The sequence below is a fragment of the Corvus cornix genome, chromosome 4 (genome assembly GCF_000738735.6).
Source record: "Corvus cornix cornix isolate S_Up_H32 chromosome 4, ASM73873v5, whole genome shotgun sequence".
Taxonomy (NCBI): Eukaryota; Metazoa; Chordata; class Aves; order Passeriformes; family Corvidae; genus Corvus; species Corvus cornix.
This window is the reverse complement of record NC_046334.1, coordinates 1,346,883-1,373,453: the sequence shown is the minus strand read 5'-3', so window position 1 is coordinate 1,373,453 and position 26,571 is coordinate 1,346,883. Positions and strand designations below refer to the sequence as shown.

Here is a 26,571-nt window from a genome sequence, read left to right as displayed (position 1 = left end):
TAAAGCAATAATTAGTCTTGACCTCATGCTGAACTGGCTTTTTGGGAACACTTATATTCACGGGTCTAATCTTTGTGTTTTTACGAGGCACATTTTATATTTAGGAAATAAAGTTCAGCATCACGCTGATGTAAATGATCCATTTGAACTGGGCGATGGGAGGGAGAGATAAAACACCTGCAGCTTACTTCACACTGAGAGATTTTTTTGTAAGTCAGGCAGGACCAGTGGCCTCAGGAAAACTAGACATGGTATTTTGACTGCCAAATGGTAACCCTTAGGGCTCAATTACCTGAGCACGGACCAAACCTTGAGTGAAGAAGACACGTATCTCCAGATGGAGTGAAACACGGCTGTGGGATCTGTATTCCTCCCCTGCAATAGGTACAATGTATGCCAAGAACTAGCTTGCCCAGGAACCTGCCTGTATATATGCCTTTTTGCCTTTGCTCCCATGACTTTGTGGGGCCTGAGGAGGTCCTGACCAAAGAACTGGTCACCAGCACACTCCAATGAAGCACCAGGATAGCCAGGCTGGTCATCAAGGAGGTGGATTTCAAGGGGGATTCTACTTCACTGAGAATAGTTTCTTTGAGAACACAGCACAATAATAGCTATTTTCAAAAGCCAGAAAAGCACAGTGAAGTCATTGAGATGGAAGGAAATCTCAGGTGCCTCCAGTCTCTGTACGAAGCAGATGTGGTCTGACATTTTCCCTTCCTGTGTGTTTGCTGACTGCAAATATTATCAACACTCATTGACTAACCACAGCGGGTATTTGCACTTGCTGTGCCATAAACTCCTCTAAAAGCTCACTCATAAATAACATGTTACTGCAGATACTCCATATTGCTCATCGGCCCAGACACCAAACATCCTTACCAGGATGATGGGCACTGCTGGATGAATCCATCTGCCAGAGGCTTTTGTACCTTTCTGGTGGTTTTTCACCGCACACAGCAAGATGCTGTTTCTTGGCTGGGGTGACTTGACTACAGTGGTCTGCTGGACAAGAACTTGGCTCCTAAAAACTTCAACCTTTACCCTTTTTAATAATTTTGACTGTAAATCTTGGGGCTGTTGGCATGCTCCTAACTGCAGCCATGCAGCTGAACCATCAAACTAAGCTTAGTCTCCGTTTGTGAGAGCCCTGCGAGTGTGTCCGTGCATGCAGTGACAGGAGCAAAGCGGGATTCACACAACTCAGCGGTGGAAGCAGCAGCAGGAGCACTCCAGCTGCTGTTACAGACTGCCTCAGACACTCTGCTTCCTTCCCCTTTATCTGTACCCCACCTCTCAGAGCTCCCATGTCTGCGTTCATTTTATTTTAGGCTCGGGACTGGTTTTAGGTTGTCCGGAGCTGTGGGTATATCAAGACTGTCATAGGACAGGCAAGATGAACACACAGGGAAGAGCCAGGACTGTGCCCGTGCCATGCTATTTTTGCGGACAATTGGAATTACGTCCTTTTCTGTATTGTCTCAACAAGACACTAATTAGTCAGCAAGCTCAAGCTCCTGGAGGATAATTAAGGTTTATAAGAGCAACCCTCTTTGGTTGATGAGAAAGAGGAGGCAGTACCCTCAGAGCACAAGAATGCTGCTCTGCAGCTACTGTGCTGTACCTCATAATTGATCTATTGTTTCAACAGCAGATAATTCCTCATTTCCTCATAATTACCTCTTTTTACTGCCTCACACTGTATCCTGATATTAGCTGTAATCACTGATTTATCCTGAAGCCAGTCAGAATCTACAAAGCAAAGTATTGGCCTTGGTGAGCACTTACGCTTTCAGACAAAATTTTCTTTTGTTGTTGTCAAGAGGAATCAAGCCATTGTAGTCAGACATTTTTTGGATGTGGGTGTTGAACTGGGAATAAACTTGTTTGGTTTTATTGCTGTTCATTGATGTTAATGACTGACTACTGCCAAAAGACAAAAAGAGGTACTGCTGAATCCTGTCTCTGTGTTTTTGCCCACAGAGGCATTGTATTTATTTGGTTTCAGGGGATTATTTTACTCAAAAGGTGGTGCATGATGCTTTAAATTCCAAATGCCTGTTGGCCCTTGCCTGTAGAGAGTTAGTTTTTATGAGCTTGAAAGCCTCTGGCCCTATTAAATGAAATTACTGCTCTCCTTCATACTTTGTGAGCTTGGTTTTCCTCGGAGTGACTTCCTTCAAGTTACTGTTGATTTATACCAAGTTACATTGGTGGTGGGAGAAGTGAATCATGCTCTGCATGTGTTGCTTTTAGAAGACTACCAGTGAGACATTACATAATGCCAGGTTTGGTTTGCCCCTTTGTCTTTTGATTTTAAAGCCTTCCTGCTGCCTGAAGAACAGATGAGCTGCTCTGGGCTGCTTTGAGCCTTTAGCCCTTGAGATCCCAGAGTGCTTGAGGCTGGAAAGTACCTCTGAAGGTCACCTTGTCTGAGGCCCTTGCTTAAGCAGGGCCACCTAAGACCAGTTGCTCTGTACCAGGTCCAAACATGGAGCCTTTTCAGTGTCTCCAGGGATGCAAACTCCACAGCCTCTCTGAGCAACCCAGCCAAAGCTCTGTCACCCTCCCAGTAAAGAAATGTCACTGGTTACCGCCCTCTGGATACAGTCATTCAGCCACTTTTCGATCCACCTCACTGTCTGCTTATCCAGACCCTGCTTCCAGCCAGGAGTCTGCCCAGATTGTCCTTGGCCTTCCTCTTGCTACCCAAGTACTCAAGTCCCTTTAGTCTCTCCCATAGTTTGCCAGACGCAATTCCAGCTGGGCTTTGGCTTTTGTGTAACCTCTTCCCCCAGCTGCTTCTGCTATCCCATGGTCACTGCAGCCAAGGCAGCCTCTGACACTCACATGTCCCAACAAGCCCCTCCTTGTAGGAGGGTGGGAGGTCCAGTGGAGTCCCTCTGTCCCGGATCCTCCTGGCTTCCTTAAGCTCTGCCACATTGTTCTGCCTGCACATGCCACAGTCGTTGGGAGTCCCCCACGGGGACCAAGGCACCAGCATCTCCTCTTTCCAGTAGAGCCTGTATCCCTCCACTGCAGCACTCTGAGCTCACAGGAGCCATTGCACCACACCTCTGTGTTCTTTCACCTGCGCACACCTCTCCGTGCTACTTCCCCGCGCTGTGTTCATAAGCATACACGCTTCAGGAAAGCACCCCAACGTGCTTACCTACCAGAAAGGGTGTGGAGGATTTCTCCATAATGGAACCTCATAGATGTGTCCATGCTTACATGCAAATGCTGAAAGTGACCCCACTTAGGTATCATTTGTTTTTATCTTTTTGATGCCGCCTTGTCCTCTCACCCCACATCCTTTGAAACTTATTTTGTAGTTATAAACCTTGAGGTGGGGCAGAAGCTTTCCTTTTAGTGCCAGGAGGCACCTGCTTCCACCCTTCCCCTTCTCCCCCAGACGCTTCACTTACCCTGATAGTGAGCATTACCTGCTTCTTTATTGTAGGTGGGACTGAGGCTCTCCAAGCCTGACGAGTCCCAGAGAAAATCCTGTCCATCTGCCATGAAACTCTGATGGTGTGCAGCCTGCTCACTTCCTCCTAAAACTCCTTCACTTGGCACCACAGCTCCTCCAAGACAGCCAAACCTTCTGCAGGACCAAGGCCCTTGGCACTCCCTGCAGGAGAAATGGCCCCATGGTGTGCCACCAGCGTGCCTGAGACTGGTTATACTGGAGCAGGGCTGCCAGAATCCCCCTTCACAGCAACTCGGATCCACATCAGCTCTGGCAGAAGGTGGTGCTGCCTCAGCTGCCTCTTATATAGACTTTTCCCAGGTGCTGCTGACTGGGTGCTCGGCTCTCCCTAAGTCAAGGGGCAGCTGGTGATGCTCCTTCAAAACTGCTGGGGTTCCCTCAGCCCCCTGCCTTGGTGGCTCAGCAACAGCAACACCTTTGAGTTCCTCAGAGCTTCACAGGTGTTCCTCAGTAGTCCTGGACCTTGGCCCCAAAAGATCCAGAGAGTCCCAAAGTAGAACCCAGAGGCTGCCGTGCAAACCTGGGTCAGTTGTTTCTGGGAGCTGCTTGTCCCTTTGCCAGTGGTGTACAGGGAATTTGTACAGGGCTCAGCCATTGCTGTCTTGGATTTACCTGTCACTTACATTGGAAAAAGCATAAAAACAGTGAGGGTTGTTTCAGCAGACGCTCGTTTCTCTGCTTTATTCTGCCTGGTGCTTCAGTTCTGAACAAGATGGCACCATCTTTTTGTCATGTGACCACTGTGATTATTCCAGGTGAGGGCTGACACCCCAGTGCACACAATAAAGGCTCACATTCCTCACCTATGCCTTGGGATCTGCTGCCAAACAATAGCCCATTCCTACTGAAATCCATCCCGTGGCTGATTTTTATAAATGTTGTGAGGAATTTACATCCTCCACTGATTTTTAGGTTCAAATAAACCAAAATCTCGGAGCAGAACTCATGAAAATATATTGAGTTTCATCTGCTCTTTGTATCAACACATACGTTCTGCAGCTGGAGCTGTTCTCCTAGGGCTGAATCCTGAATTCCATTTTATCCACAGTTTGCTTGGTGTGTTGCTGCTGCAGCAGGGACAGGAGCTGTGATTAAAACAGCCTGTTTGCACCACTCGGAATATTTAAGCCGTTACTGACCAAAGGCCTTTCTGGGCAAAGGCTGCTTGAGCAGACTCATCTTGGCAGTTGCCAGACAAAAAGGAAATGCAAACCTCCACCACCTCCTCCTCCTCCTCCTCTGGCAGTTCCTACCAGAGCCACTAGAACAGGCAGTGGGGCAGGCATGGGTCTGGAAGCACGCCCATCTCACCAGGAGGGAAGAATGGTGACATTGTCTGAAAGTTCAGTCAGGAGTTCATCTTCTACCTTGTTTTTTAAAAGTCCCTACTTTGAAAAATACCGTTTAAGTTTCCTGTAAACAGCAAACCCCTGATGTTAGTCACAAGGCTGGGGGAATGAAGGATAGCAGAGATCTCTTAGAACTGGTCCAGTTTATGGAGCAGCCCTTTTCTGGAGAGCCCCTCCTTCCTAGCTGCTAAATGGACCCTGGGATTTCTGTTTCAAAACAGACATAAAAACTCCTCCCTTCCCTCCCATCAAAACACTGCTCTGCATTCCCTTTTCAACCCGTGGCTTTAGCTGGCAGGTTCCTTTAAAATGTTTGGAAAAATTCATCTGTTTGGAAAACCGGCACCAAAATGAGGTCAGCTTTATTTGCACTCCCAGGAAAAATCTGGTTGGAGGAAAAGAAGTGGCGAGCGAGCGTGTGATGAGCCCACCTGAACGAGGCTGCCAAAATACCTCACAGACTTGCCTTTGTGGCAGGTTGTGGGAGGCAGCTCGGGTGAGTCACACAGACAAGTGGCAAGGGCCCTCTTCCTCTCCCAGCCTCCAGAAAATTGCCTCTTTCCCAATTCGGGCTTAGCCACCCCTCAAACGTGCTGCTGGTTCAAGGTGTGAGATCACCCACAGCCCCCTAGGTCTGACACGAACGCACTTCTCATGGGGAAAACTCTTACTGTACTTGGTATGTGACCATACTTCGTATTCTTACTGTGTTTGTATCTGCTTCAAACTGACTTGCTTACTTAGGTGTCAACATTTGAAATTATATTCCCGAACATACTTTTCCCAGCCATTTAGCTTGCAAAATTTTTATTGTCTCACAATAATACTGTCAAGCTGTTTCCACTGGCCATTTATTTTGTACAACCCAAACCAGGTGATTGGAACCCACACTGGTCATCTGCTCATTTATTGCTGTCACATCAGGCTGTGCTTTGGGATTTCCCTCTGCCCAGCACAGAGTTCCAGACTGCTTCTCTGCTGGGGGGTAAGGAAAGAGTTAAGCTGAGAGAAAGCCCCAGATACTAAAATTAACATCCATCCCAGCCCCCGCCCACAGCTTTGAAATTTCTAATCACAACTTGCAGTTAGACATTCCTGCTAGCAGTAGGCTTGGGTCCTTTGAAATCACAGATGGCTGGCTGGAGCTGCAAGGAATTCAGTCTCTTCCTCTCTTCCTTCTGCTTCGCCTTCCCCCCACTGCCCAGAAGAATCTGTTTGAAGGTCATCTGTGAGGTTTTATTATTGCTTGCTAAAGCTGAAGCAGATCTGGCTGCTGGTCCCTGATAATACTTAACAAGGCCTGCAGAAATTGGTGTGGTGGTTCAGCTCTACTGGATTTGCCCCCCTTGTTCAGAATACCCACCTGGTTTGATGTGCAAAACAAAGGCAGTGGAGTTTGGGCTGTCTCTAGTCCTAGAACTCTTGTTAATTGTTTACAAAATGAGCCGTGTTAAAAAAGCAAACAGACAAACCCCCCCATAGCAAACAGAAAACAAGTCACAATCGAAACCAAAGAGGTTTTTGTTACTGCCCTAAATTACTTCAGTGATCCTGTTTATAGTGCAGTTGTATCAGGACAGTTAAATTGCAACTGGAGGCAGGAAAATCAGGAGCTGTGTTAGGAGCTTGTCCTGCTAGTGGATAGTACCTTCCTGGAACAGCATCTTTTGTGTGCAGGAGGCACTTTTTATAGTCACTGCAAGTGATTACAAGGTTTGGAAAAAACCCAACTCCTCTATTTTGCATCCTACACGAATGCACCCCCCAAACCATGAAGTGTTTCTGGCCAGGGAGTCGTCTGCCCCAATTCCTGCAGAAACTGCTTTTGGAAACTGTAGCCTGCAGCACTTCGCAGCCTAAAATCTCTCCAGGGAAACGGAAAAGTATTTCTTTGAGCCAAGGTAGCTATAAACTTGGACCAAAGAGAGATCTTTAGGAGATGAGAGGTCTTTATTTTATGGATCAGCTCGGGGTATTTACCGTGGATAAGCAGGTGATCTTTAATGCGTCTCACAAGTGAAAACCTTGCACCAAGGTTTTCGCTCTAATTTTAGAGCAAGATCCGACTTACAGCTCCTCACAGGAGATGTCAAAGCCGGTGCCTTGACTGGGATCACTTCTCCTTTATTAACTCCCCATCTATTCTTTAAGAGGTTTCAGTGCAGCCAGTTGACCTTCCAGTGAAGATTAGGAACTTCAGGAACTGTTTGAACAGTGGTTGAAAAACTCCCAAAGTAACCACAGAGGAGAAATAACCCGAACCCAAAAAGCCAGCACCCTAGAGCTAAAGTTTAATTTTAAGTCAGGGAAAGAAGCAGACAGCTGGGGTGAGTTAGTTCATGGTGGCTGTCCTGGCTTGGGCACTTCCTCCAGCCATGGAGGAACTCAGGCTCGGTTGCAGAAGAACACGGGAAATTTTTGGCTGGAGCAGATGTTTGGCGTGGGGGCACGCTCAGCTGCCCTGCTGGCCCTGCTGCTGTGTGAGAGGTGCTGCCACACCGACAGGGACCTGCAGTGCTGGGCTTGCTTTCTGGGCTGCTCAGGTATTATCATCCTGAGCTGGGCAGAGACAAGAGTCCGTGGACCTCCCTGTGCTGAATTTTGGGAAGCTGTGCCAGCCCTCCTGCTCCTCATCCTCTCAGAGCCCGATCTGCCCCGGCTCCCTTGTGTTTTGGGAAGCCTGCACGAAGTCCTGCTGGCTGTTTTTCCAATGGCATGCATTTATCTGATGGAGAGCTATGTAAATGCAGATGCAAACTGGATTCAGCCCCGGGGTGCTTGGCCAGTCGCCTGGCTGTGCTCTCTGTGCTGGAAAACTGTGCACCACTGTTGCTCCAAGGGAAACTTTCAAGCGCGTCATTCCTCTTCTTTTTTCCCTTATAAAGGTTATTGTGCCTCAGCCCTCAATTGAATTACGTCCCTGGTTTACAAAGGAAAGGTTATTTCCCCTCTCTTTTGCCCTTGGCAACTGGAGAGGAGTTGGCAGCAGTGCTCACTAAAAATGCCCCTTGCAGGGCCCTGGGTATGTCAGGGGGCTCCAGGGATGCCCCAAGCTCTCTGCTGAGGCCGCTGACCAGCTCAGGCAGCACAGGGACAACCTCGGAGGGGAGCAGGGTAGCTAAAAGCTCTCTTCTGGTTCCAGAGGCCTGTGAAACCCATTTGTGTTGTAAAAATGGTGGGAATGTTTATCAGTCACAACAGAAGAAAATGGCCCGAAACTTTTCCCTGTGTGGTCTGCAGTGATTTGGGGGTTGGCTAATTACTCTATCTTTCCTGCAAAACCAAGGAAGGACCATCAATATTTCATATTAGGAGACATGGTTGGGCTAAATATAGCTCCTGCTTTTTTCCTGACAAGCGTGGAGTGAGCTGCTCCCGGTCCCCCAGCTCTCAGCACTGGTCCCAGCTTCAGCCTCTGCCGTGGGTCTGGTCCTACTCATGCCACATTCCACCTGGTGCAGTGCTCAGGCCACCTTTGCCATCTTCTCCAGCTGTGGTCTGAGACGGTGAGGGATCCAGCCTTTGGGAACTAGTCCAGCCACGGGGAAAACTGTGGCATCTGATGGGAGGATCATGAGATGCTAATGAAGCCCCCAAGGGAAGGAGCTGGAGGTGAGGCTGGGAATGTGCATCCCTGTTTCCCCTTCAGCCCCATTTACAGTGAGTGTCCTCAGGATCAGCCCCAGGTTTAAAAAAGAAATGCAAAATCGAGTAAATGGACGTAAATAAGCTGTGGTTGGAGGTTCTGGAGTTTCGTTTCCCCAGGCAGAGTCTCCCTCTGGGCAAGTGAGGAACTTCTAACAGGGATTTTTCAGCCCGCAGTGGCCATTTGGGGGCTGGTGGGAAGAGACACACCACAGAGCTTTAGGGGTCCTGTTTGGGACTCCTGGTTCCAAGGTGTTCAATCTATGCAGTGACATCTGGAAATCTTGTTTAGGGATATGCCAAGCCAGTACAGGCTGTCCCTTGGTCATGGAGCAGCATTTGTTTTATAAAAATCTAATATAGATGGGGTTCCTGTTCAGGACAGAGGGCCCTGACATTTATTTGCCAGTTAAAACATTCTGGGCTCCAGGTGGGACTGGAGTGTGGTACTATACCTGGTGCAAGCTGTGTGAATAAAGAATAATACTTGTTCTCTATCAGTCTTGATCTTTAAGGTTTCCTTTAGCTCTGGGAAAGCACCTTGAAACTTCATTTGCTCAGAGCTGCTTTTGTTATTATTTATAATAATGGATCATTTTCCCTGTGAATTCTGTTTATTTTCTTGGAGTCGGCACCTTGTTTATTTCCTGTAAATACAGCCTGGACTGTTGTATTCATGTGAAAATGCCTGGTTAGTGTTTGGCCAATAACCACCTTTGGGGGATTGCACAAGACCTCACGCAAAGAACTGAAGTTTCAATAACTTTCCCATGGATTTACCCTTCAGGGCTGAATTGTTTTGCTTAAGTGATTTAATACTGTCAAAAATCTGCAGCCAGAGTCATGGTAGGCAGTCTTAGAACTACCTAAATGACCTTTTCCATCAGATCATCTTCTCCATTTGAGAGCAGGTGGTGGAATCCGTTGCCTTTAAAGAAATAAAAGATAAGAACCTTGTCTCTGCTTTGTTTTCCATTTGTAATGGACAAGTTTTTTGACAGGCTGTTACTGCCGAGTGAGGCTGCGCCAGGGCCGGGGGAACAGTTCCATTTCCTGCAGCTTTCGTCCCCTCTGCGCTGCCTTTTGCCTGGACAGGCACAGCTCAGTGTTTCACCAGGCTGTCTTTGGTTTTGCAGGTAGCTGTATCCAGCTGGGTGGCAGGTGGATCCAAGGGTTACCATGAAGTTTTCAGGACCCCTGGAGAGCCAGAGGTTGTCTCTCCTTCTGGAGATGGCAATCTCTAGGGAAGCTCAAATGTGGAAAGCACGTGTGCCGAAAATTCAGCCCAATCAGGTAATGTCTGTCTTTCACATCATCCATCCTAGCAGAGGCAGGAGACTGTCCGGGGGGGCTCGGTATGGGAGCAGCTGAAGGTGTTCAGGAGCAGTTACCTTTCCTGAGACTTGGGGAATCAGCCTCTGAAGGAAGTGATTCCCTCTTTATCTGAGGGACACACCTGCCTCCAGGGGCGCAGAACACACTGCACAGCACACAGGGTTAGATCTCTGGTGGGCTTGTGAAAGCACACACATACATAGTCTTGATTAAATTGATTTTACAAATTGTGTGGATCATTAGCGCCTGTTTCTGCTGGGCACCAACCCTGCAACAGTTCTTAAAAGTAGTTTCATTTTCCTGGAGTAATTCACTAATGACAGCACCGATCTGGTGCCTGCTCCAGGAAGAACCCCACTGACTCCAGCCGGACTGTTTATGGAGCAGGATGCAAGCTTGTGTCAAGGGAAGCAGAGCCAGGCACTGGCCTGTTGCAGTGAGGAATGTTCTCACAGGACTGGAGGAAAATTCAGGGTGGAAGAGCCCACAGGGGCTCTGTAGTCCAGGCCCCCTCTTGGCTCGTGCCACAGGGAGGTTGCACCAGGCTGCTCATGGCTTCACGCAGCCTGAAGTGGGTTTGTGCTCTTTGGGGGAGGCTCTGTCTCGCCTGAGCACTCACAAACACCTGTGCCCTCCACAAAGTTCTGTCTGAAACAAAATGTGAAACGTGAGGATGTTGGCACAGAATTTCTGGCCCTTTGTTGCCGGGTTGGGCTGAAATAACCACACTGAGGGCTCGGATCCAGGCTTGCTGTTGTTGCACCACATGAAACGTTCACACAGGTAAGTCAGCTGTTGTCAGAGCTAATCCCTGTCGTGTTTGTTTTCTCCGTCTGGCAAACAAGAAGCTGCTGCTGTGGGGGAGGAGCAAATACATTTTTAGGGGCCTCAGTATTAGTTTTGCTAATCCACATTTCAGTTTCCAAAGGAGTGATCTGGCTGTCAGAGGTGTGGAGTGTGTTGTAGCTGTGGCTGTCTTGAGGCACGTACAGCTTAAGATTCTGGCTTATGGTAAACCAGCCTGTCGTTCCCTGCTGGCAGTACTCCTGGGGTGATTATAATGTAGGGAGATAAGATTACAGGATAACAAGATAGGGTAGGGACCAAACCAGATTCATGGGTGAAGATTTCACAGGGATGAGGCACTTGCCTTTCTGCCTTGGTGAAGTTGGTTCTGGTGGCTCAGAAACCACCATCCGCCTCAGGCAGACTTCCCAGCAATCCCTCCTCTGTGCTTGTCCTTGCTCCTGGAATTTCCACCCCCAAAACACGTGTCTCGGTGTAACCTTTTTCTTTCTATTTTCCTCCATGTCAGCTCACACACTGGCATTATCAGTGCTGTGCTACTAAATGCTTTCTAGCAGTAAGGAATCACTAGCTGGGAGTGGAAGCTCTGTGTGTGTGAGTGTGAGATGTAGGAAGGTCAGATGGAGAGGAGAGCATAAACACAGCTGCCTGTTCGGGGGAAATCCGGACTTGGGAGGCCACGGAGCAGCTGAGAACACTCCTGTCTGTAATGACACATTTCACTTTGGCGACAATGCAGGCATGGACATTCAGTGTGAATTATCCTATTTTCTGTAATATCTGGGAGAAGATAACATCAGATTCCCTAATATCCACTGCCGTCTTCTGAAAACGGCTGCAGCAACCTAAAACCTCCCTTGCACGACACTGTTGTTTATTTCCCATGGCATGGGGAAATCTGCATCCTCTGGGGATCAGATCTGGCACCCCGAAGCGTGTGGAACTTTCCGTTCCCTTCTCCAAGGGTGGACCGGCTGCACAGAGGTTTAATGAACTCACCTGCTTTGCCACTGACAGCGTTGAGTGCGTCTGCAGAAACCAAATGATCTGATTGGAGACCCTAGGGAGGTATTTTTGGGAGTAAACTTTCTGTTTTGACTCTTCAGGAGACGTTTTTAGTTCTGGTGTTTAAAACCGGAACAAACTCAGTTTCTAAATATGTGTCAGTTGAGGTCTTTAGGGGAAGAAAGAAAGCTGTAGTTGTAAAAGCAGGAAGACTTTTCATTTTTACGATGGGGTGCAGATTATGTTGGGGACTTTGTTCCTGGTGATTTAATGTACGTGATTCTTCTGTTTCGTCTGTGCTTTTTGTCTAAAAACTCCCGTTTCCCTCCTTTAAATGCAGGCCAGTGTTCTGGGTATGTGCAGCATACCAAAGCCAGAGCACACAAAGGCTTTTCAGCCTGAAAAAACAGGTGGGCTGAGTCTGGAACCTCCTCCTGCTTCTGAATGGATTCTTTTCCCCTCTGGGTCCCCTCTCCCGCCATGGGTTATATGAGATGCAGGTGACATTCAGAAGTTTTCTTGGGATTAAGGCTTGAGAAATGGAGCCGTAAAGACTGGTCAAAGGTTTATTTTTGCATATTACCACGTAACTTTGTGGCTGACAAGGGCGTGAGCCAAGAGTTTTGGGTTTATTTTTATAGAAAGAAAGTGTCACTTGTGTCATGTCTCCTTTCTTTCCTATTCTGGCTCACTCTGTCTCCCCACTTGTTCTCTGTACTTGAGGAATCAGGAGAGCTCAGTTTATTTCCAGTCCTAATAAAGGCCACCTGCTCACTGCCCAGGAGCCCACAGGGCCCAGGCAGCAACAGATAGGGGGAAAGAGCAGAACACCTGTCTGGGACAGCAGACCTTAAGGAAAAGATTATCAGCTGAGGTGTTTTCTCTAGATTAGGCAGCAATAAACTAGAGTCGTGTTTGAGTTCACAGATAGTATTTATTTTAGGCTGCATATTCCAAAAGTCTCAAGGTATGAGAGAGATCAGCATCCCTAGAGATGATTTGCTCTGTGCTTGCACTCCGAAGCGCCCAAGTCATGGCCTCTGGTTTTCCTGCCTGGAGCAGGGGTGATACACAGAAAGTACCTCTGCCCCAAGGAGGAACCTTCGCTTTCCACCCAAGGGACTTTCTCACTTTCAGCCACCAGAGTGTCTCAGTTTTGCTTTTAGTTTCAGTTAACTAAGGATCAGTGACCTCGCTGCTTAATTAATTTTACTGTGCTGCATTTTGTTATTTGTGTTCGGAGGGTGACCCAGGGACAGCTCTGAGGGAGAGGGATAAAGCCTGGTATTTGTGTGGGAAGCTCTTTGCCCTGCATGGAGCAGCAGCAGGGATTGTGGGGGCGGGGGGACCAGTTCTTACTCCTGCTGCCTCTCTCCTAAACCTGGCTGTAACAACCTTTCCTGGTGTTTAAACTCACCTGTCTGTCTGTGTGAGGGGATTCTGCCCTCACCCTCCTGCTCCGTTATTTGAAGCTAGGGTCTGGAGTTTTTTGTAGGGTGCCAAAAAGAGCTGGAGACTGCCCTTCTTTCCTTTGCTTCCCCAGGTAGTTTTAAGGAGCCAGTTTTATTTTGGAGCCTTCCTTGTGCTGGACATGCACCGAGCTGAGGATGTTTTGCAGTTGCTCCTTCCTCCCACAGGCGCTGTGGGGCTGGGTTTGGTTTAATTGCACATCCCAGCTGCACTGTGGGTTTGGGTGAAACCCCCTTTCCCTTCGCATGGCAAAGACCAGCCCTGCAGGCACTGCATGTGCAGCTGCTGCTCCTTGTGTTCCAGCCTGCTGGTAAAGCTCACCCCCAGTCTGAAATGGTGCCTTTTGGCTGCCCATGAAGGGCCGGAAGATCCAAGGAGAGGTCTCAGGAGGGCTGGGGAGGAGAGGCAGCACGGAGAGACAGTCTTACCCTTCCCAGCCGTGCTGTTTTTAGGAGAAGGCCTCACCTTTTGCCTTGGCAGGCACAGGGAAACGGGGCCCAGCCAGGACAGACACCACTGGGAGCTGTGGAAGCTGCTGCCTCTTTTGGTGGGATTGAGCAGGAACGGGATTTGCCAGGGATGGAAGGGCTGGGGGGGGTGGTGGTGTTGAAATCCTCCCATGCTGCTGAGGCAGAGCCCTCCCTCCCCAGCAGGAACACCACACATGCCATCTGCACCCCCTCCTCGAGCATTCCCCGTTCTTCCCCCCCGGGTACAGCCAGGCCCCTTCCCACTGTCCCAAACACCTTGAGCAGAGTGTTCAACCACCTCTCCTGGTGTATGGTGTGTTCATTGTGCTCCTGGGCCATCCTGCCCCCAAGGGGGCTCACATTTCACCCTGGAGTTGCATCGATGATTTTAGAAAGAACCAGTGTTTCTTGGAGTGCAGAAAATAGCAGGTACTTTTTATTCAAGATCCAGGCTGTAGCTGCGTAGCAGCTGAGAGCAGAGAGGCCCCTTGGAGCAAGCAGACAGTGCCCGCGACACCGGGGCACTGCTGGGGCTCAGGGCACAACACGGGCACTGTTATATCCATGGAAGGTACACCTACTTGTTTCAGGGGTGGATGCAGCCTGAAGTATTTATTTTGTATCGGTTCTGGGGTGGTTTTATTCTAAACTCCTGCTGCTTTGCCCTCATGGTGTTGCTGGGGGCAGTTGCAGCCCTGCTTTTCATGCTTCTGGACGCATCCTTGCTGATCATGCCCAAAAATCCCCATCGGAGCCAGACCAGACAGTTCCCTGGTTAATGAGCAAGGCTCTAGGAGAGCTGGAGGTATTTCTGAACTGTGTCACAGGAAAGGATTTTATGTCAATGACTGAGCTGTGCATGTGGTTGAACTGTAGCTGTTGTCCAAACAGATCGATGGGAGAGACACGGGCCAAACACCTAAAGCAAGCACCAAACCCAGACTGCAGGTGAAGCTGTAGCTGCTGCAGCCCTGCTCCCAGTTAACTGAGCCACTGAGAGCTTTGTGTCAGCTGTCCGCAATTTTCTTTAACTGGTACTGAGCTAGAAAAAATCCCCATAATCTGAAGAAAAAAATAAACCTTTCCTCACAAAATGCCAGCAGGGTCCCTCCACTCTGCTGTTAGCAAGGGGAGTTTCGTTCCAGCTGGGAATTTCTGTACATCCATATGGTTCTGAGGAGGTTAAAAACATAATAAAAAATAATAACTAAATAAATAATACCTTTCTGGGAACTACTCTGGAGCTGAGCCTGCCAGTGCTTGACAAACTGCAAGTCACCCATCCTCTTTTCCCCACCGTACAGTGACACTGGAGTGAGGTTTGACATTGCTGTAAGGAAAGTTGTCTTTTCCAGGGCAGGTTTTTGGGATGGGATAAGTAGCTGTGGGGACAAAGTGGTGATTGGGGCTGGCTCCAGGCTCCCCCTTTCCAAAGGAGGTTTTGTGTCTGTGCTGAGTGACTCCTGTGGAGGTAAAACCTTTGGTCCTTTGGGACCTTCTCAGCCCGTGTGTAAGAACAGTCTATTTTTCTCTCCCTCAGGATGTAGCCATTTCTCCAAGGCAGAGGGATGAGGTCATCCAGTGGCTGGCCAAGCTCAAGTACCAGTTCCACCTTTACCCAGAAACGCTCGCCCTGGCCATCAGCCTCTTGGACAGGTTTTTAGCGGCAGTAAAGGTAAACATTTGCAGCTCCACAGACGGGAACAGATTCCTGGCGCTGCCGCACTGTTGGCGTGCGCGGTCTGGGCCGTGTGGCCAGATGGAAGCGCTTCCTTCCCCGGCACTCGCCCCTGCCCTGCTCACACGTTTGTGGGCAGCACCTGCTCTGCTCCAGAGCCTGATCCGGGGGCGGGGAGGTTGGGCACGCAGAGACTGCTCCCTGTCGGAGCCTGGGCTGACTCGGGAAGGCAAAGGCAGTGCCCACGAGCCCCGGCCGCAGCCCCAGCCCAGCCCTGGGACACCAGCACCAGGGAAGGGCCCTGCTCACCTCCACGGCTGCCTTCCTCCCATTTGTACCACCCCGAATTGCTGGGGCACCTGCTAGCAGGAAACCAGCCGGGAAGAAAAACCGAGGAGAGGTTTGGGCCTGGCAAGGGGGCTGGTGCAGGGAAATGGGAAAAAAAATGGGTGAAGAAGATTGAGACACAGACAACGACTTTTGGGGGAGCAGTTCCCTACCAAGCTGCTCTACAGCCTGATGGACTACATCTTGCACTGAGGTCCAAGGGGTGGGAAGGAGAAAGGGAAGCAGACACAGGTGGAGGCTGTCCATGTGACAGCTGTGCCCTCCTGCTGTGCTGAACCCAACCGGAATAGATGAGCCCCTTTGGGTTTAAGGCTGTTCCTCCATAGAAAGTGCTTTAAAAAGGGGGAAAACATTTGTGCTCCCTGCAAGTGGGACCTGCTGCCCCTCTGGCCCTGTTAGCTGGGCTGCACTTTGCACCTGCCAAGTAAAAAAACAAACTGTGCTCCAGCCTGGAATGCCTGGCCTGGAGCTGTGAAGTCAGGCTTTGGAAGTTCGTCTCCTACCACATTTGCTCAGTTACATTCCATCCTCACCAATCCGTGCTCTCATCTGCACGTGTCTCACCCCACCACCACGGTGTTGGGTAAGCCATATCCCTTAGGAGATGGGAGCTGGAGGATGTGTTCCCAGCCTGTGCCCTTGCATTCCCGTGTGAGAGAGTTTGGTAGAACACAAGTGACATCATTCATTAACTCCCCCCTGAAATATTAATAAACATTGATCATGTTTTCATGCAAGCCATGGAAGTTATTCAGAACCCAGAGCAGCTGATTCACTGTAATGCTGAGATGGCAAAGATTTAGATCCCTCAGCAACCAATGCCCTCTAGTGCAGGTTTTCTTTCAGCAAGTTGGAGCAGCCAGGGAGTCTGTACTGAAAGCACAGGAATACCTGTCCAGAGCCCACTGCATGCTTTGGACAGTGAGTGGGAATGGGGGCTTTGCCTGGGTGAGCACTGGGGTTTTGTGCTCCCTCCCCAGTTTTCCTCTCCCATGAAGCTCATTCCTGTGATGCAGCTGAACTGTTTTTTCACCAGGGGCTTCTCTGTGGGATTTTATAATGAACACCACCAGTCCCTTCCCCAGGAGCAGACTTTGGGATTGCTGGGACTGGCTGTTACCCAGAGCCAGCAGTGTTGGTGTATCTCACTGCACAGCACTGGTTAGCTCTCAGCAGGGCCCAGTTCCAGTCCTGCCCTAAGGGAATTCATTCCCTTGGACACCTGAATGCACAAGTGCAGGTTGTGAGTGGAATTCAGGTTCGGCGCAGGATTTTCACTCCCCTTTGCCTTCACCATCTCTGACTGCAGGCAGGAGGCCCAGCTGCCAGGCGCTGTTCATGGCTCTGCAGCTGTGCCAGGCTTTAGGAACAGCCTCTGCCTTTCCCAGCCCCAGCCACTCTGGAAGAGGTGGCCATGGCCAGTGGTTGTTACGTTGACAGTGGAAGTAAAGCCCCTTGTCAAGGTGGTCACATGCACAAATCTCACAAAAACTCCCCCTTTCCCCTCTAAAGTCCACTTACCTTGCCTAAAAACCACCTCCCTGTGGAAGGGACCAGCTCTCCCCCACTAATCCCTGGGCCACATTTTTGGGAACTGTAGTGTGAAATTACAAGTGGTAATTTCACAAGGGTTTTTTTAAAAGTTTTTCTGAGTTACAGTTCCCCAGGCAAAGACAGTCTTTTCCAATTCCCATTTCCCTTCCCATTCTGTGTCAGACCCACGGCAGCACTCAGAACAGAGCTCTGCTGCAGCAGGTGAAGTGGCTTTTCTGAGAGGGGACGAGCTCCCCTTAGGATTTTCTTTCCCAGTTCTGCTGCAGTGCCTAAACCCGAGCTCTTTCCAGTCCCACGCTGCCCACTCCGATCGCGGGGCTGGCAGATCCCTGCCCTGCCTGACGTCACGGAGCAGGGATTTGTGCTTGGCACAGCTTGGCACTGCCAGGGCGTAGTCAGAGGTCAGCTGCACATCCACAATGAGACGCTGGGGCTCGGGATGCCCCAACAGAAGGATCAGGGCATCATTGCTGCATCACACTGACACAGAGCCCTCTCTTATCTCCTGTCCCGCAGGCCCGTCCAAAGTACCTGAACTGTATTGCAATCAGCTGCTTCTTCCTTGCTGCAAAGACCATTGAGGAAGATGAGGTAATTCTGTTCTTCCTACCTTGGCATTGTTGGAATATCTGCCCTTCCAGCCCTACCTTTGCCTGCTTGTGGTGGCTGACGCTTGCCAGGACAGGAACAAAGCATCTAGTGTGATTTCTCTATAATGATTTGTTCTCGTTTCCTTTTTTGCCTTGGCTTTTGCAGAGGATTCCAGTACTGAAAGTGTTGGCTCGGGATAGCTTTTGTGGTTGTTCTCCAGCTGAAATTCGCAGAATGGAGAAGATCATCCTGGATAAACTGAACTGGGATCTTCACATGGCAACGCCACTGGATTTCCTTCATATTGTAAGTAAGGGGCTACCCATGTCCTTTCTGGTGTCTGTCAGTGCAAATAATGTGTCAAGAAGCACCCAGACAAAAATTCTACTTGTAGGGTAGCAAAGACTTTGGAATATACTTGTAATTCCTCTGTACCTGTAGTTTCTGAAAGAAAATGCCTTGCCAGAGAATTTCAGAGGAGACCTGTCACTCTTAGAGTGTAATATCCAAAACATGGGTCTGTCCTCTTTGGCCTGGTCTGGGGTGTGTTAAGCCACAGACTCAAAGCTCCTGAAAATCGTGCCCCTAACTCTTCGCTGCCAGTGGTTTTCCTCAAAGCTAAATGCCAGGCAGCAGGGAAACAAGGAGTGCAGCCATGAAGAAAGACCCAAGGGTGGGCTGTGATTGTGGATCCATGCCTGCTGCAGACCTGCACGGCCAAGAGCCAGATCCGTGCATGAGAGGAGACCAAGGGAGGTGTCCTGAGGTTCTCTGTGGAATTTTATCCTCGCTCCTCGCCTGAGGCGTTTGTCTGGGACCCTGAACACCACATGTGCACTGGAGAGAGAAGGGTGGATGGGAAGGCCTTTTGCAGAGCCCTAGAGCCTGGTGCCCAAGCAGGTCGCACTGGAAAGGCTGGTGGGTTTTCAAGCTTTGGGGGGTTCAACACGGCGGGGTTTTTCCCCATGGGGCGGAAGTTGCCTCCAAGGTTAGGCTGGAGGACCCTTGTGTGTCCAAGCTGTTACAAAGATGTGTCATGGCCTGGCCAGCGCCACCAGCTGCCTCCTGTGCTTGTGTCCTGCAGTTCCACGCCGTGGCGGTGTCCAGCAGGCCGCAGCTCCCGGCCCTGCTGCCCACACCGAGCCCCTCGCAGCACGTAGCAGCGCTCACCAAGCAGCTGCTGCACTGCATGGCCTGTTTCCAGCTGCTGCAGTTCAAGGGCTCCATGCTGGCGCTGGCCATCGTCAGCCTGGAGCTGGAGAAGCTGCTCCCCGACTGGCTGGCTCTCATCATCGAGCTGCTCCAGAAGGCACAGGTGAGGAGGGCAGGGCACACGGAGCGGGAAGGGACCGGGGCTGCATCCTGCTCGGTGCTCCAGCGATCCAGGCCAGCCAGGGTTCTGGGATTCCTTGCTGCCCATGGCTGCCTGCTGTTCCACTTGTGTGGGGATGGCTGGGTCTCAGCCCAGAGGGACAGCAGTAGGGACAGTGCTGCCAGGTCTCAATCCTGACCACATCCACTGGGTGATGAGGAGGAGCCGTGTGCCACGATGTACACAGGCCCTTGCTGCACCAGGGAGATAACACACCAGGGACAAACTCAACTTGTTAGCGGCTCTGCTATTCATTACAGCATACAGGGAGCCTCGCAGGTACTGGGAACACACTCTGGCTTCTAAAAACAGGCAGTGAAATCCTTTAATACCTCAAAGTTCTGCCGCCTTCCCCCATGATTCCCATGAGGTGCAGGAAGGAGCAGGGGGTGTATCTGTGGAAGTCACTGTGGTAGGGGTCCTGTGCCCAGCATGTTGTTGGCAAGTGAGGCACACAGGGGGCCGGGGCATTGGGAGCCCGTGCCCTCTCCTCACCCTGCCAGTGATCCCACAACAGCCGGTACCTCTGCTTGTCTTCCCCCTCCAGATGGACAGCTCGCAGCTGATCCACTGCCGGGAGCTCGTGGCACATCACCTTTCCACTCTGCAGCCTTCTCTGCTGCCCAACTCTGTATATGTCTACAGTCCCCTCCAGCAGACCCTGGTGACCTGTAACAGAGGAGCGTTCCACCGCCAGCCCTCCTCTGTCCCAGGGCCGGGTTTCTCCAAGGACAACGGCCAGCCAGAAGCGCCCGTCACAGGTACAGCCGCGCTCTACCCGCACCTGCCCGCCCCCGGCAGCGGCTGCAAGCCAGGCTCCGCCAAGCGCAAGGTGGAAGAGATGGAAGTGGACGACTTCTACGACGGCATCAAGCGCCTCTACAACGAAGACCTGGCTCCGGAGGCAGTGGCCCTGGAGAACATGGGCTCTGTTTGCGGTGCCGACGTCTCGCGGCAGGAGGGCAGCGTGTCCCCTTGCCCGCCTCTGCAGCCGGTGTCTGTCATGTAGCTGCGAGTGCCACCACGGGACCTGGCAGCCCGTGGCCTTAGCGGGGCGAGAAGGGGCCGTACCTTGTCAGGCTGAACTGAAGGGAGCCAAAAGAAAACCAGGAAAAAAAATCCCAACCCTTTTCTGAATTTTATTTCTTGTGCGGCTAATTATAGTTCCACTATTTAAGCACTTAAAAACACAAAAAAGTATAAAAATCTAAAAAAGACCCAAAAACCAAACAAAAAAAGTAGCAAAAACCTGTTCCTTTCTAGTGTTGTCGGTTCCACTGTTTTTCTGCTCCTGTGTGTTGTAACCCATTCTCCACATCCGAGAGCTCACATCAGCCCTGTGGAGCTGTTCCGGGTTTCCCAGCCAACTAATGCCTCTGTGATCCCATTCCCACCTGCTCTCTGCTCCCTTTTCTGCTTCCTCCTCTTTTAGTTCTCAGCCAGTCTCATGCATGACGTTCTGTCCTGCCCCACCTCCACCACAGCTTTCTTTTGCCCTTCTAAACAGAAAACCTCTTTTGGTCATACTTGGGTGTTTAAATGTGAGAATATTGAAAAACTGGATTTAAACAAGAGATTAGGCAGGAAAAAAACCCAAACCAATGCTTGCAAGCTGCCCCACACTTCAGTAATTCCCACAGGAGTGTGAAGGTGCTCTGTGCCTTGCACAGAGACTTCTCCCAGTTAGACCAGTTGCCTTTCCCTACATAGAAAGCAGTTACTGGGTTTTGTATCACTAGAACCAAAACTATTTTTTCCTTGCTGTGTTGCACTCAGTGTGGATTCTCACCAAGGCTTGGTTCTCTCCCATCAAGTGTCACCCTTCAATTGTGCAGAGCCTCGTTTTCCCTGCACATTTCCCAGCACTGCTGGGTGAGGTGCTGGGGTGGCTGTGGACGCCTGAGGTTTGGAACATGTGTCATTGTCAGCCACAGAACCAAAACAAAACACCCCGACCCTCGAGTTTTGTGTTCATGTAACTTCTAACCAAGAGTCAGACCTTTAACGCGTCTCCTCCGTGTGACACCCTGTTCTCAGAACACCCTGTCCCGACTGTAAGCTCTCTCCACAGCCCTGAGGAAGGTATTGTATCCAGAGCCATTGTACTGATGAAAGCCTTCTGGTAGCAATAAAGAAAGTTGTCCTGGATTCCCAGTCTGGTGTTGTGCTTTTCACCCGAAACCTGGATCAGTTTTACCAGAGGCAGCCAGGGAGCTGCTCTGTGCCAGACCCTTGGAAAGGTGACATGAGAGGCGCTGGGCAGCCAGGGGAGCCACCCAACATGAACTCCTTGCCTCTGCAGCAGTTCCAGCTTTAGTCCCAGCTCTGGTGCTCCTTGCTCTGGGCTGCTGCCCTTCCAGGCTGAGTGCCTGGCTGGGATGCTGCTCCATGCCCCCTGTGCCAGAGCCCCTCCTGCCCTGTGCCTTCCAAGGTGCCATCTTAACTGCAGCAGTCCACCACAACAGCCTTCTCTTGGGTTCCGGCTTCTTCCTGCCATGGCTCAAAAATCCCCCTCAAGACCACATTTCTCAGCAGGGTGTGTGTCTTCCTTCCCTTCCAGCCCTTCCTGCCATCCTTAGAGTATTTCCAGTCCCTGACCTTCTCATCCCACGGCTCAGTTTTCCAAAGCCAGGCTGCTGAGCAGGCTCAGGGTGTCACTAGCACACCTCCAGCAAAGCACCCTGCCGCTGCAGGATATCCCCGGTTCTGGGGCTCACTGCTTCCAGCCCATGGCACGTTACACATATTTTCAAGTTAAAATCACACTGGCTTCTCCCCCTCCCCATGCTCCTTCCCCCCCAGGTTTGAGGGCACATTTCCCCTTCCCTGCTCGCAGCACCAGCACACAGGCATTTGCGAGGATCACAGCCTGTTCCCGTCACACACGCACACAAGGAGAGGAGCTGGCACGGGCATGGCAACAGGGAGCCTGTGCCAGCTGGCAGCGGCCTGGCTGGCACAGCAGGGAGGGGAGCTGCGCCTCAGGAGAGATTTAGGTGCTGCTGGGGCAGTTTGCTGTCCCAGGTGTGCTGCAGCCATGGCTGTGCATCGCTCTGGGAAGGTAACACTGTCCTTGTCGCCATTTCCCGCTCCCCAAAGCCAAAGGACAGGACTAGGTCCTGCACCGCTGCACACTGGGCACAGCCCTGGCTCGTGCCAGCCTTTGGGGGAGAGCTCTGCCTTCCAAAATGAACCCAATTAACAGCATCACTGTGGCTCTCCCAAAATTGCCCAGAGCCCCTCCTGGCCTCCTTGTGCTGCCTGGAGCCAGCCAAGCCACAGTGCCGACTCGGCAAGCCCAGGGAAGCAAACACCTGTAGAGGCAGGACTCAGTCTCCTCGCTGCAAGGCGGCTTTCCTGCTCCCCAGTCCCAAACACAGGCATGCCCCAGCCCCAGTGGGCTGCAGAAGAAGACAGACACATTTTATTTCCTTGGTGCTGTGCACAAACCCACCTCAATTCCCTTGTGCCAGGCAACTCCACCTCAACAAGACTCAGACACAAAGCTCGTCCCTGGTCCAGGTGAGACACCTCTGCAGTGTCCTGCTGTCTGTCTGTCCTGGCACAGGCCCTGGACACTTGTGGGCACCTCTCTGGCTGCGGCACCCGGCAGCATCCCCTTGTTTTTGCTCCTCCCTGGAAGCGAGTGCAGCAGTTGTCCCCTCCTGCCCCACCCTGCGTGGCCCCCATCACCTTCAGCAGCAGGCTGATTTCTATGCTGCTCTCACTGTTGGAACACAGGGCCGTACTGGAGCGCTGCCAGGGCTTCTTGTTTCCCACAGGAAAAGATTCCCTGATGCCCTTGACTCCTCACATCCATGTGACCTTCCCACAAACTTCACAGCACCCCAGTGCTTCACATCACAGACCTGCCCAAGATGCCAACACAGGGTCTGTGCTCCCATGGGGCCCAGAGCAGTGAAGGCCAGGAGCCCTGCATCTCCCTCAGGAGCACTGGGATAAAACCACTGCATTCACAAACTCAATTGTGCTTTTGCTCAGTGCCCCAAGCCCAGGGAGCTCCCCAGGGCACAGCAGCCACATCCCAGCGGAGCACTGCTGCTTGTTTGCAAGCCTTTAGCTGTAATCCCAGCTCACCCTCACACACTGTGCTGCTCCCTGCAGCACCCCGGTTTCCATGAGCCCCTGACGGGTTGGCTCTCCAGACGTGAGAGCACAGACCCTCTGCAGCAGCCACGCAAGGGTTAAGCCCAAAGCATGACTTTTCAACTGGGAGTGGATGAAGCGGCTTTCCCAGCTCTGCTGGGGACACCTGGTGACAAATAACCTCTCTGAGCCGCCCCTTCCCCACGCTGACACCTCTTCCCCAGCAGCTGCAGCCATGCAGGAAGCAGCTGAAAGTCACGTCGTCATCCCTTCTCCCAGCCCTAGGGTGTGGGAAAGCCCCCACCGGCCTCTGGCAGCTCCGCCCTCGTTCCACAGACACCGCTGGCAGTGTCCGTGCCTTCTGCTCCCTTCTCTCCGCCCCGTACCCACCACCAATGGATTGTGACTGTTTTCCGTATGGAGCTGTTCTCCCTGAATTTACCTTTAAAAAAAACCTATACCAGCCCCAAAACCTTCTGCTGACACTTTCTACCTCAACAACCTGGGCCAACAAACTCCGGAAGCTTAGTACCTGCTCAGTAAAGAAAGCTACTCCATGTTTTGAGCCCATTCCCTTCGAGCTAAGTGCCCGCTGAGTCTAGCTGCGATGATTTATTTGGGGACTGGCAGTTCGGCACGCACCGCCATCGAGCTTTCTAACAGTCACAAATAAATTTGGGCTGCAGGGGACCTCTAGAGGACATGTGCTGCCACCTTCCTGCTCACAGCACGGCTGGCTCCTCCCTCACCTCGGCCCTCCCCTCTCCAAACGGAGCCACCTCACCTGGCAGGCTGCTGCTCCATCCCATTTACCATTAGTGCCCTTCTCTAACTCGGCTATGTCCTTCTGGAGACACGAAGTCCAGAGCTGCAAGCAGGACTCAAGGCACCAGCACAGCAAAACTCTACAGAGCTGCAAAATAAAGGCAGTCCGCCTGAGTGTCGGCATTTGGCTTGTGCCCATCTGTTTCTCTTTATATTAAGCTTTTTAAAAATTTCCATTTCGAGTTTAGAAGTAACAACAACAAAAAAGTGTAAGGACTGAGAGAAGCATAAGGAGAGGATTCCCTCCCTGAAACAGGGTCTCACAGAAGGAACCATCCAGCGGCTGGGGTGGCTGCTGGGCAAGTAGTCAGCAGGGTACCTGGGCAAGCTGCAGGCTACCACGGCTGCACAGCCCACAGCAAGGCCCTCGGGCCCCCAGCAGTGGTCACTGACACTGAAGACTGGTACAGGTGCCACCACTGGAAGAAAAGATAGACTAAACTGGGCATTTAATGGGCAAGGCATGTTCTCAGTCAACAGTGACCACCCTCGTGTGCAGAGAACCCCAGGCCAGGGGGACACTCACCTGCATGAGGCACAGGGGCAGCTCGAGCACCAGCCTGCCCTGAGCCCCAGCAGCCCTCAGCTGCAAGGTCAATCACTATTTTCAGGCTGCATGGTTAATCACTATTTTTTCTGCAAATGTGCAGCTCAAGGCATGGCTTTTTGGTAGGGGTGGGTGGCCCTGGGGCACATCCTGCAAGTGGTGGTTCCTAGTTAAGACAAACACCCACAGAATTGTGCAGAGCAAGAAGACACGGCCAAGGTTTAATCTGGCAATGGCCTCAACCCTGCTTTGTGCTCAGAAGGCTGAACTGAACAGGTTTTAGACCTGGCCATCTGGTGGGAGGCACTGAGTACCACATGAGGCCCCTGCAGCCTCAAGAGCAGGGCAGGCTCTGGTTTTGGTATCACTGCAAATGCTGTCCTAAGCTACACTTGTGCAAATATTCAAAGCCCTTCAGGCTGGGCAACAGTCAGCAAGTCCAGCTACATACCAGGCAAACGGGTACAGCACATGTGAGGCCAACACTCAATAACCTTCCTGAGTGTTATCTATAAAGTCACTTCTTTGGTCGCAAAGGTTTCCAGGACAAGCAGTTTTCCTTCCACCTCACTGGAGGGAGCTGACCCTTGTCACTGAAGAGTGCTGCAAAATATTGTGCTTCTGAAAAAAACCCAGCAGATTTCAGCAGAGCACCTCAGCAGCTGGCACATCACACACGGCTTGCCAGCGGCCAAACCTAGACCCATCTCATGGTACCTTTTCCACAGCAGGTTAAAGGAAGGGAATTCCTTGATTAAGGTTCACAGATGCAAAGAATAAATCACTAGTATTTGGTTAAAAATAAATGTACATCACTCTACACGAAACAAGATCCCAAGAGGCTCAGGCTGCCTCTTTCCATCCATCCCAAACCAGCTGGAGGTCACTACACACATTTAGAGGTTTTGTTTTTACCTTCAAGCAATCCTTTGGCACTTCTCAAGCTCTTAGCCTGAGTTCATTTCCAAAGTAAACCAGGCAGAAATTTTAAGAACTCACCCACATTCAGGACTGTTAAAAAAATAATCACTAATTAGGCTTCATGAAAACAAAACGAAGCCCTCGATCTAAGTACGAGCCAGCGCAGCTCAGCTGTACAGAACCAGAATCCTGCTTTGCTCATAGCGAGGCACATCAGCCACAAGGTAAGGCCTTAAGGTCCAGGACAGCCTCCATCAGTGCCACAGGATGCGACATCTCCCTTCACACAGCGACACACTGAGAACATCACCAGGTCTACGGAGAGATTTCCAGCCATGCCAGAGGAGCACGGGACGCCCTTGAGATGAAGCTGTGGTATCCAAAGCAGCCAGGCTTGAGGCAGAAATTAAATCCTCCAGCTACGCACACCCCCAGTCTGTCGTTCTGTGTGTCACCAGCAGTGTGTGCACGTTATGGCAAAAGAAAATGGGGAAGGAGGCTGTCTTGGGGTGACTCTTGGGTTATCTTGGGATAACCAGGCATAGAGGGGCCCTGCCTCCAGCCAGGTAGAGGTCAGGGTAAACCGTGTATTTTGGACTGTGTAGATTCATTGGCCTGGTACATGAGAACCACAAAAATATGATGCCTTGGTTGACACTGGTGGGGGAGGGGCGGTGGTGACCTGCCTTCTCTCAGAGGATATATTTCTAAATTGGGCCAAACCGGAACAGAGGCAAGAAAATCCAACTGACCCAGATGTCACATTGTGGCCGAGCTCCCTCCGGCAGCCGCTCCCTCTGGCAGTGCTGGAAGCCTGGACGCCGTCAGAGCCGCGGCGGGAGCGGGCAGATCCCGCACAGACACACAGCACAGCACACCCTCAGACGCACGGGTGGGAACAAAGGGGAAGGAGAGGAGGGCAGACGCGATGGAGGAATGAGATGGCTCTTCTCCTGGCAGGGGTGCCCGGATCCGCAGCTCTTCCAGTGCCCTACGGTCCACTGGGAGAGGGGGTGTGGGGCTTTGGCAAGGTGACGGTTACATAAAGAAGAAG

The 26,571-nt window shown here is 51.2% G+C and overlaps 2 protein-coding genes across 3 annotated transcripts in view; one reads left to right on the top strand and one right to left on the bottom strand.

The window, feature by feature from the left end:
* The window catches only part of CCNI (cyclin I), a 23,638-nt gene extending 2,373 nt beyond the window's left edge, over positions 1-21,265 (top strand). The window contains exons 2-7 of one of the 2 annotated variants that reach the window (XM_039551448.1): positions 9,624-9,780; positions 15,115-15,249; positions 17,671-17,745; positions 17,911-18,051; positions 18,830-19,060; positions 19,665-21,265. In XM_039551448.1, the coding sequence (XP_039407382.1) occupies positions 9,667-9,780; positions 15,115-15,249; positions 17,671-17,745; positions 17,911-18,051; positions 18,830-19,060; positions 19,665-20,126 (1,158 nt within the window). In that variant the 5' untranslated portion in view covers positions 9,624-9,666 and the 3' untranslated portion in view covers positions 20,127-21,265. The remainder of the gene's footprint in view (positions 1-9,623; positions 9,781-15,114; positions 15,250-17,670; positions 17,746-17,910; positions 18,052-18,829; positions 19,061-19,664) is intronic. The other variant, XM_039551449.1, reaches the window with a different exon arrangement.
* Positions 20,913-26,571, bottom strand: part of SEPTIN11 (septin 11) — a 50,794-nt gene continuing 45,135 nt past the window's right edge. Inside the window, exon 10 of the mRNA XM_039551444.1 lies at positions 20,913-26,571. Within this exon, the coding sequence (XP_039407378.1) occupies positions 26,556-26,571 (16 nt within the window). The 3' untranslated portion in view covers positions 20,913-26,555.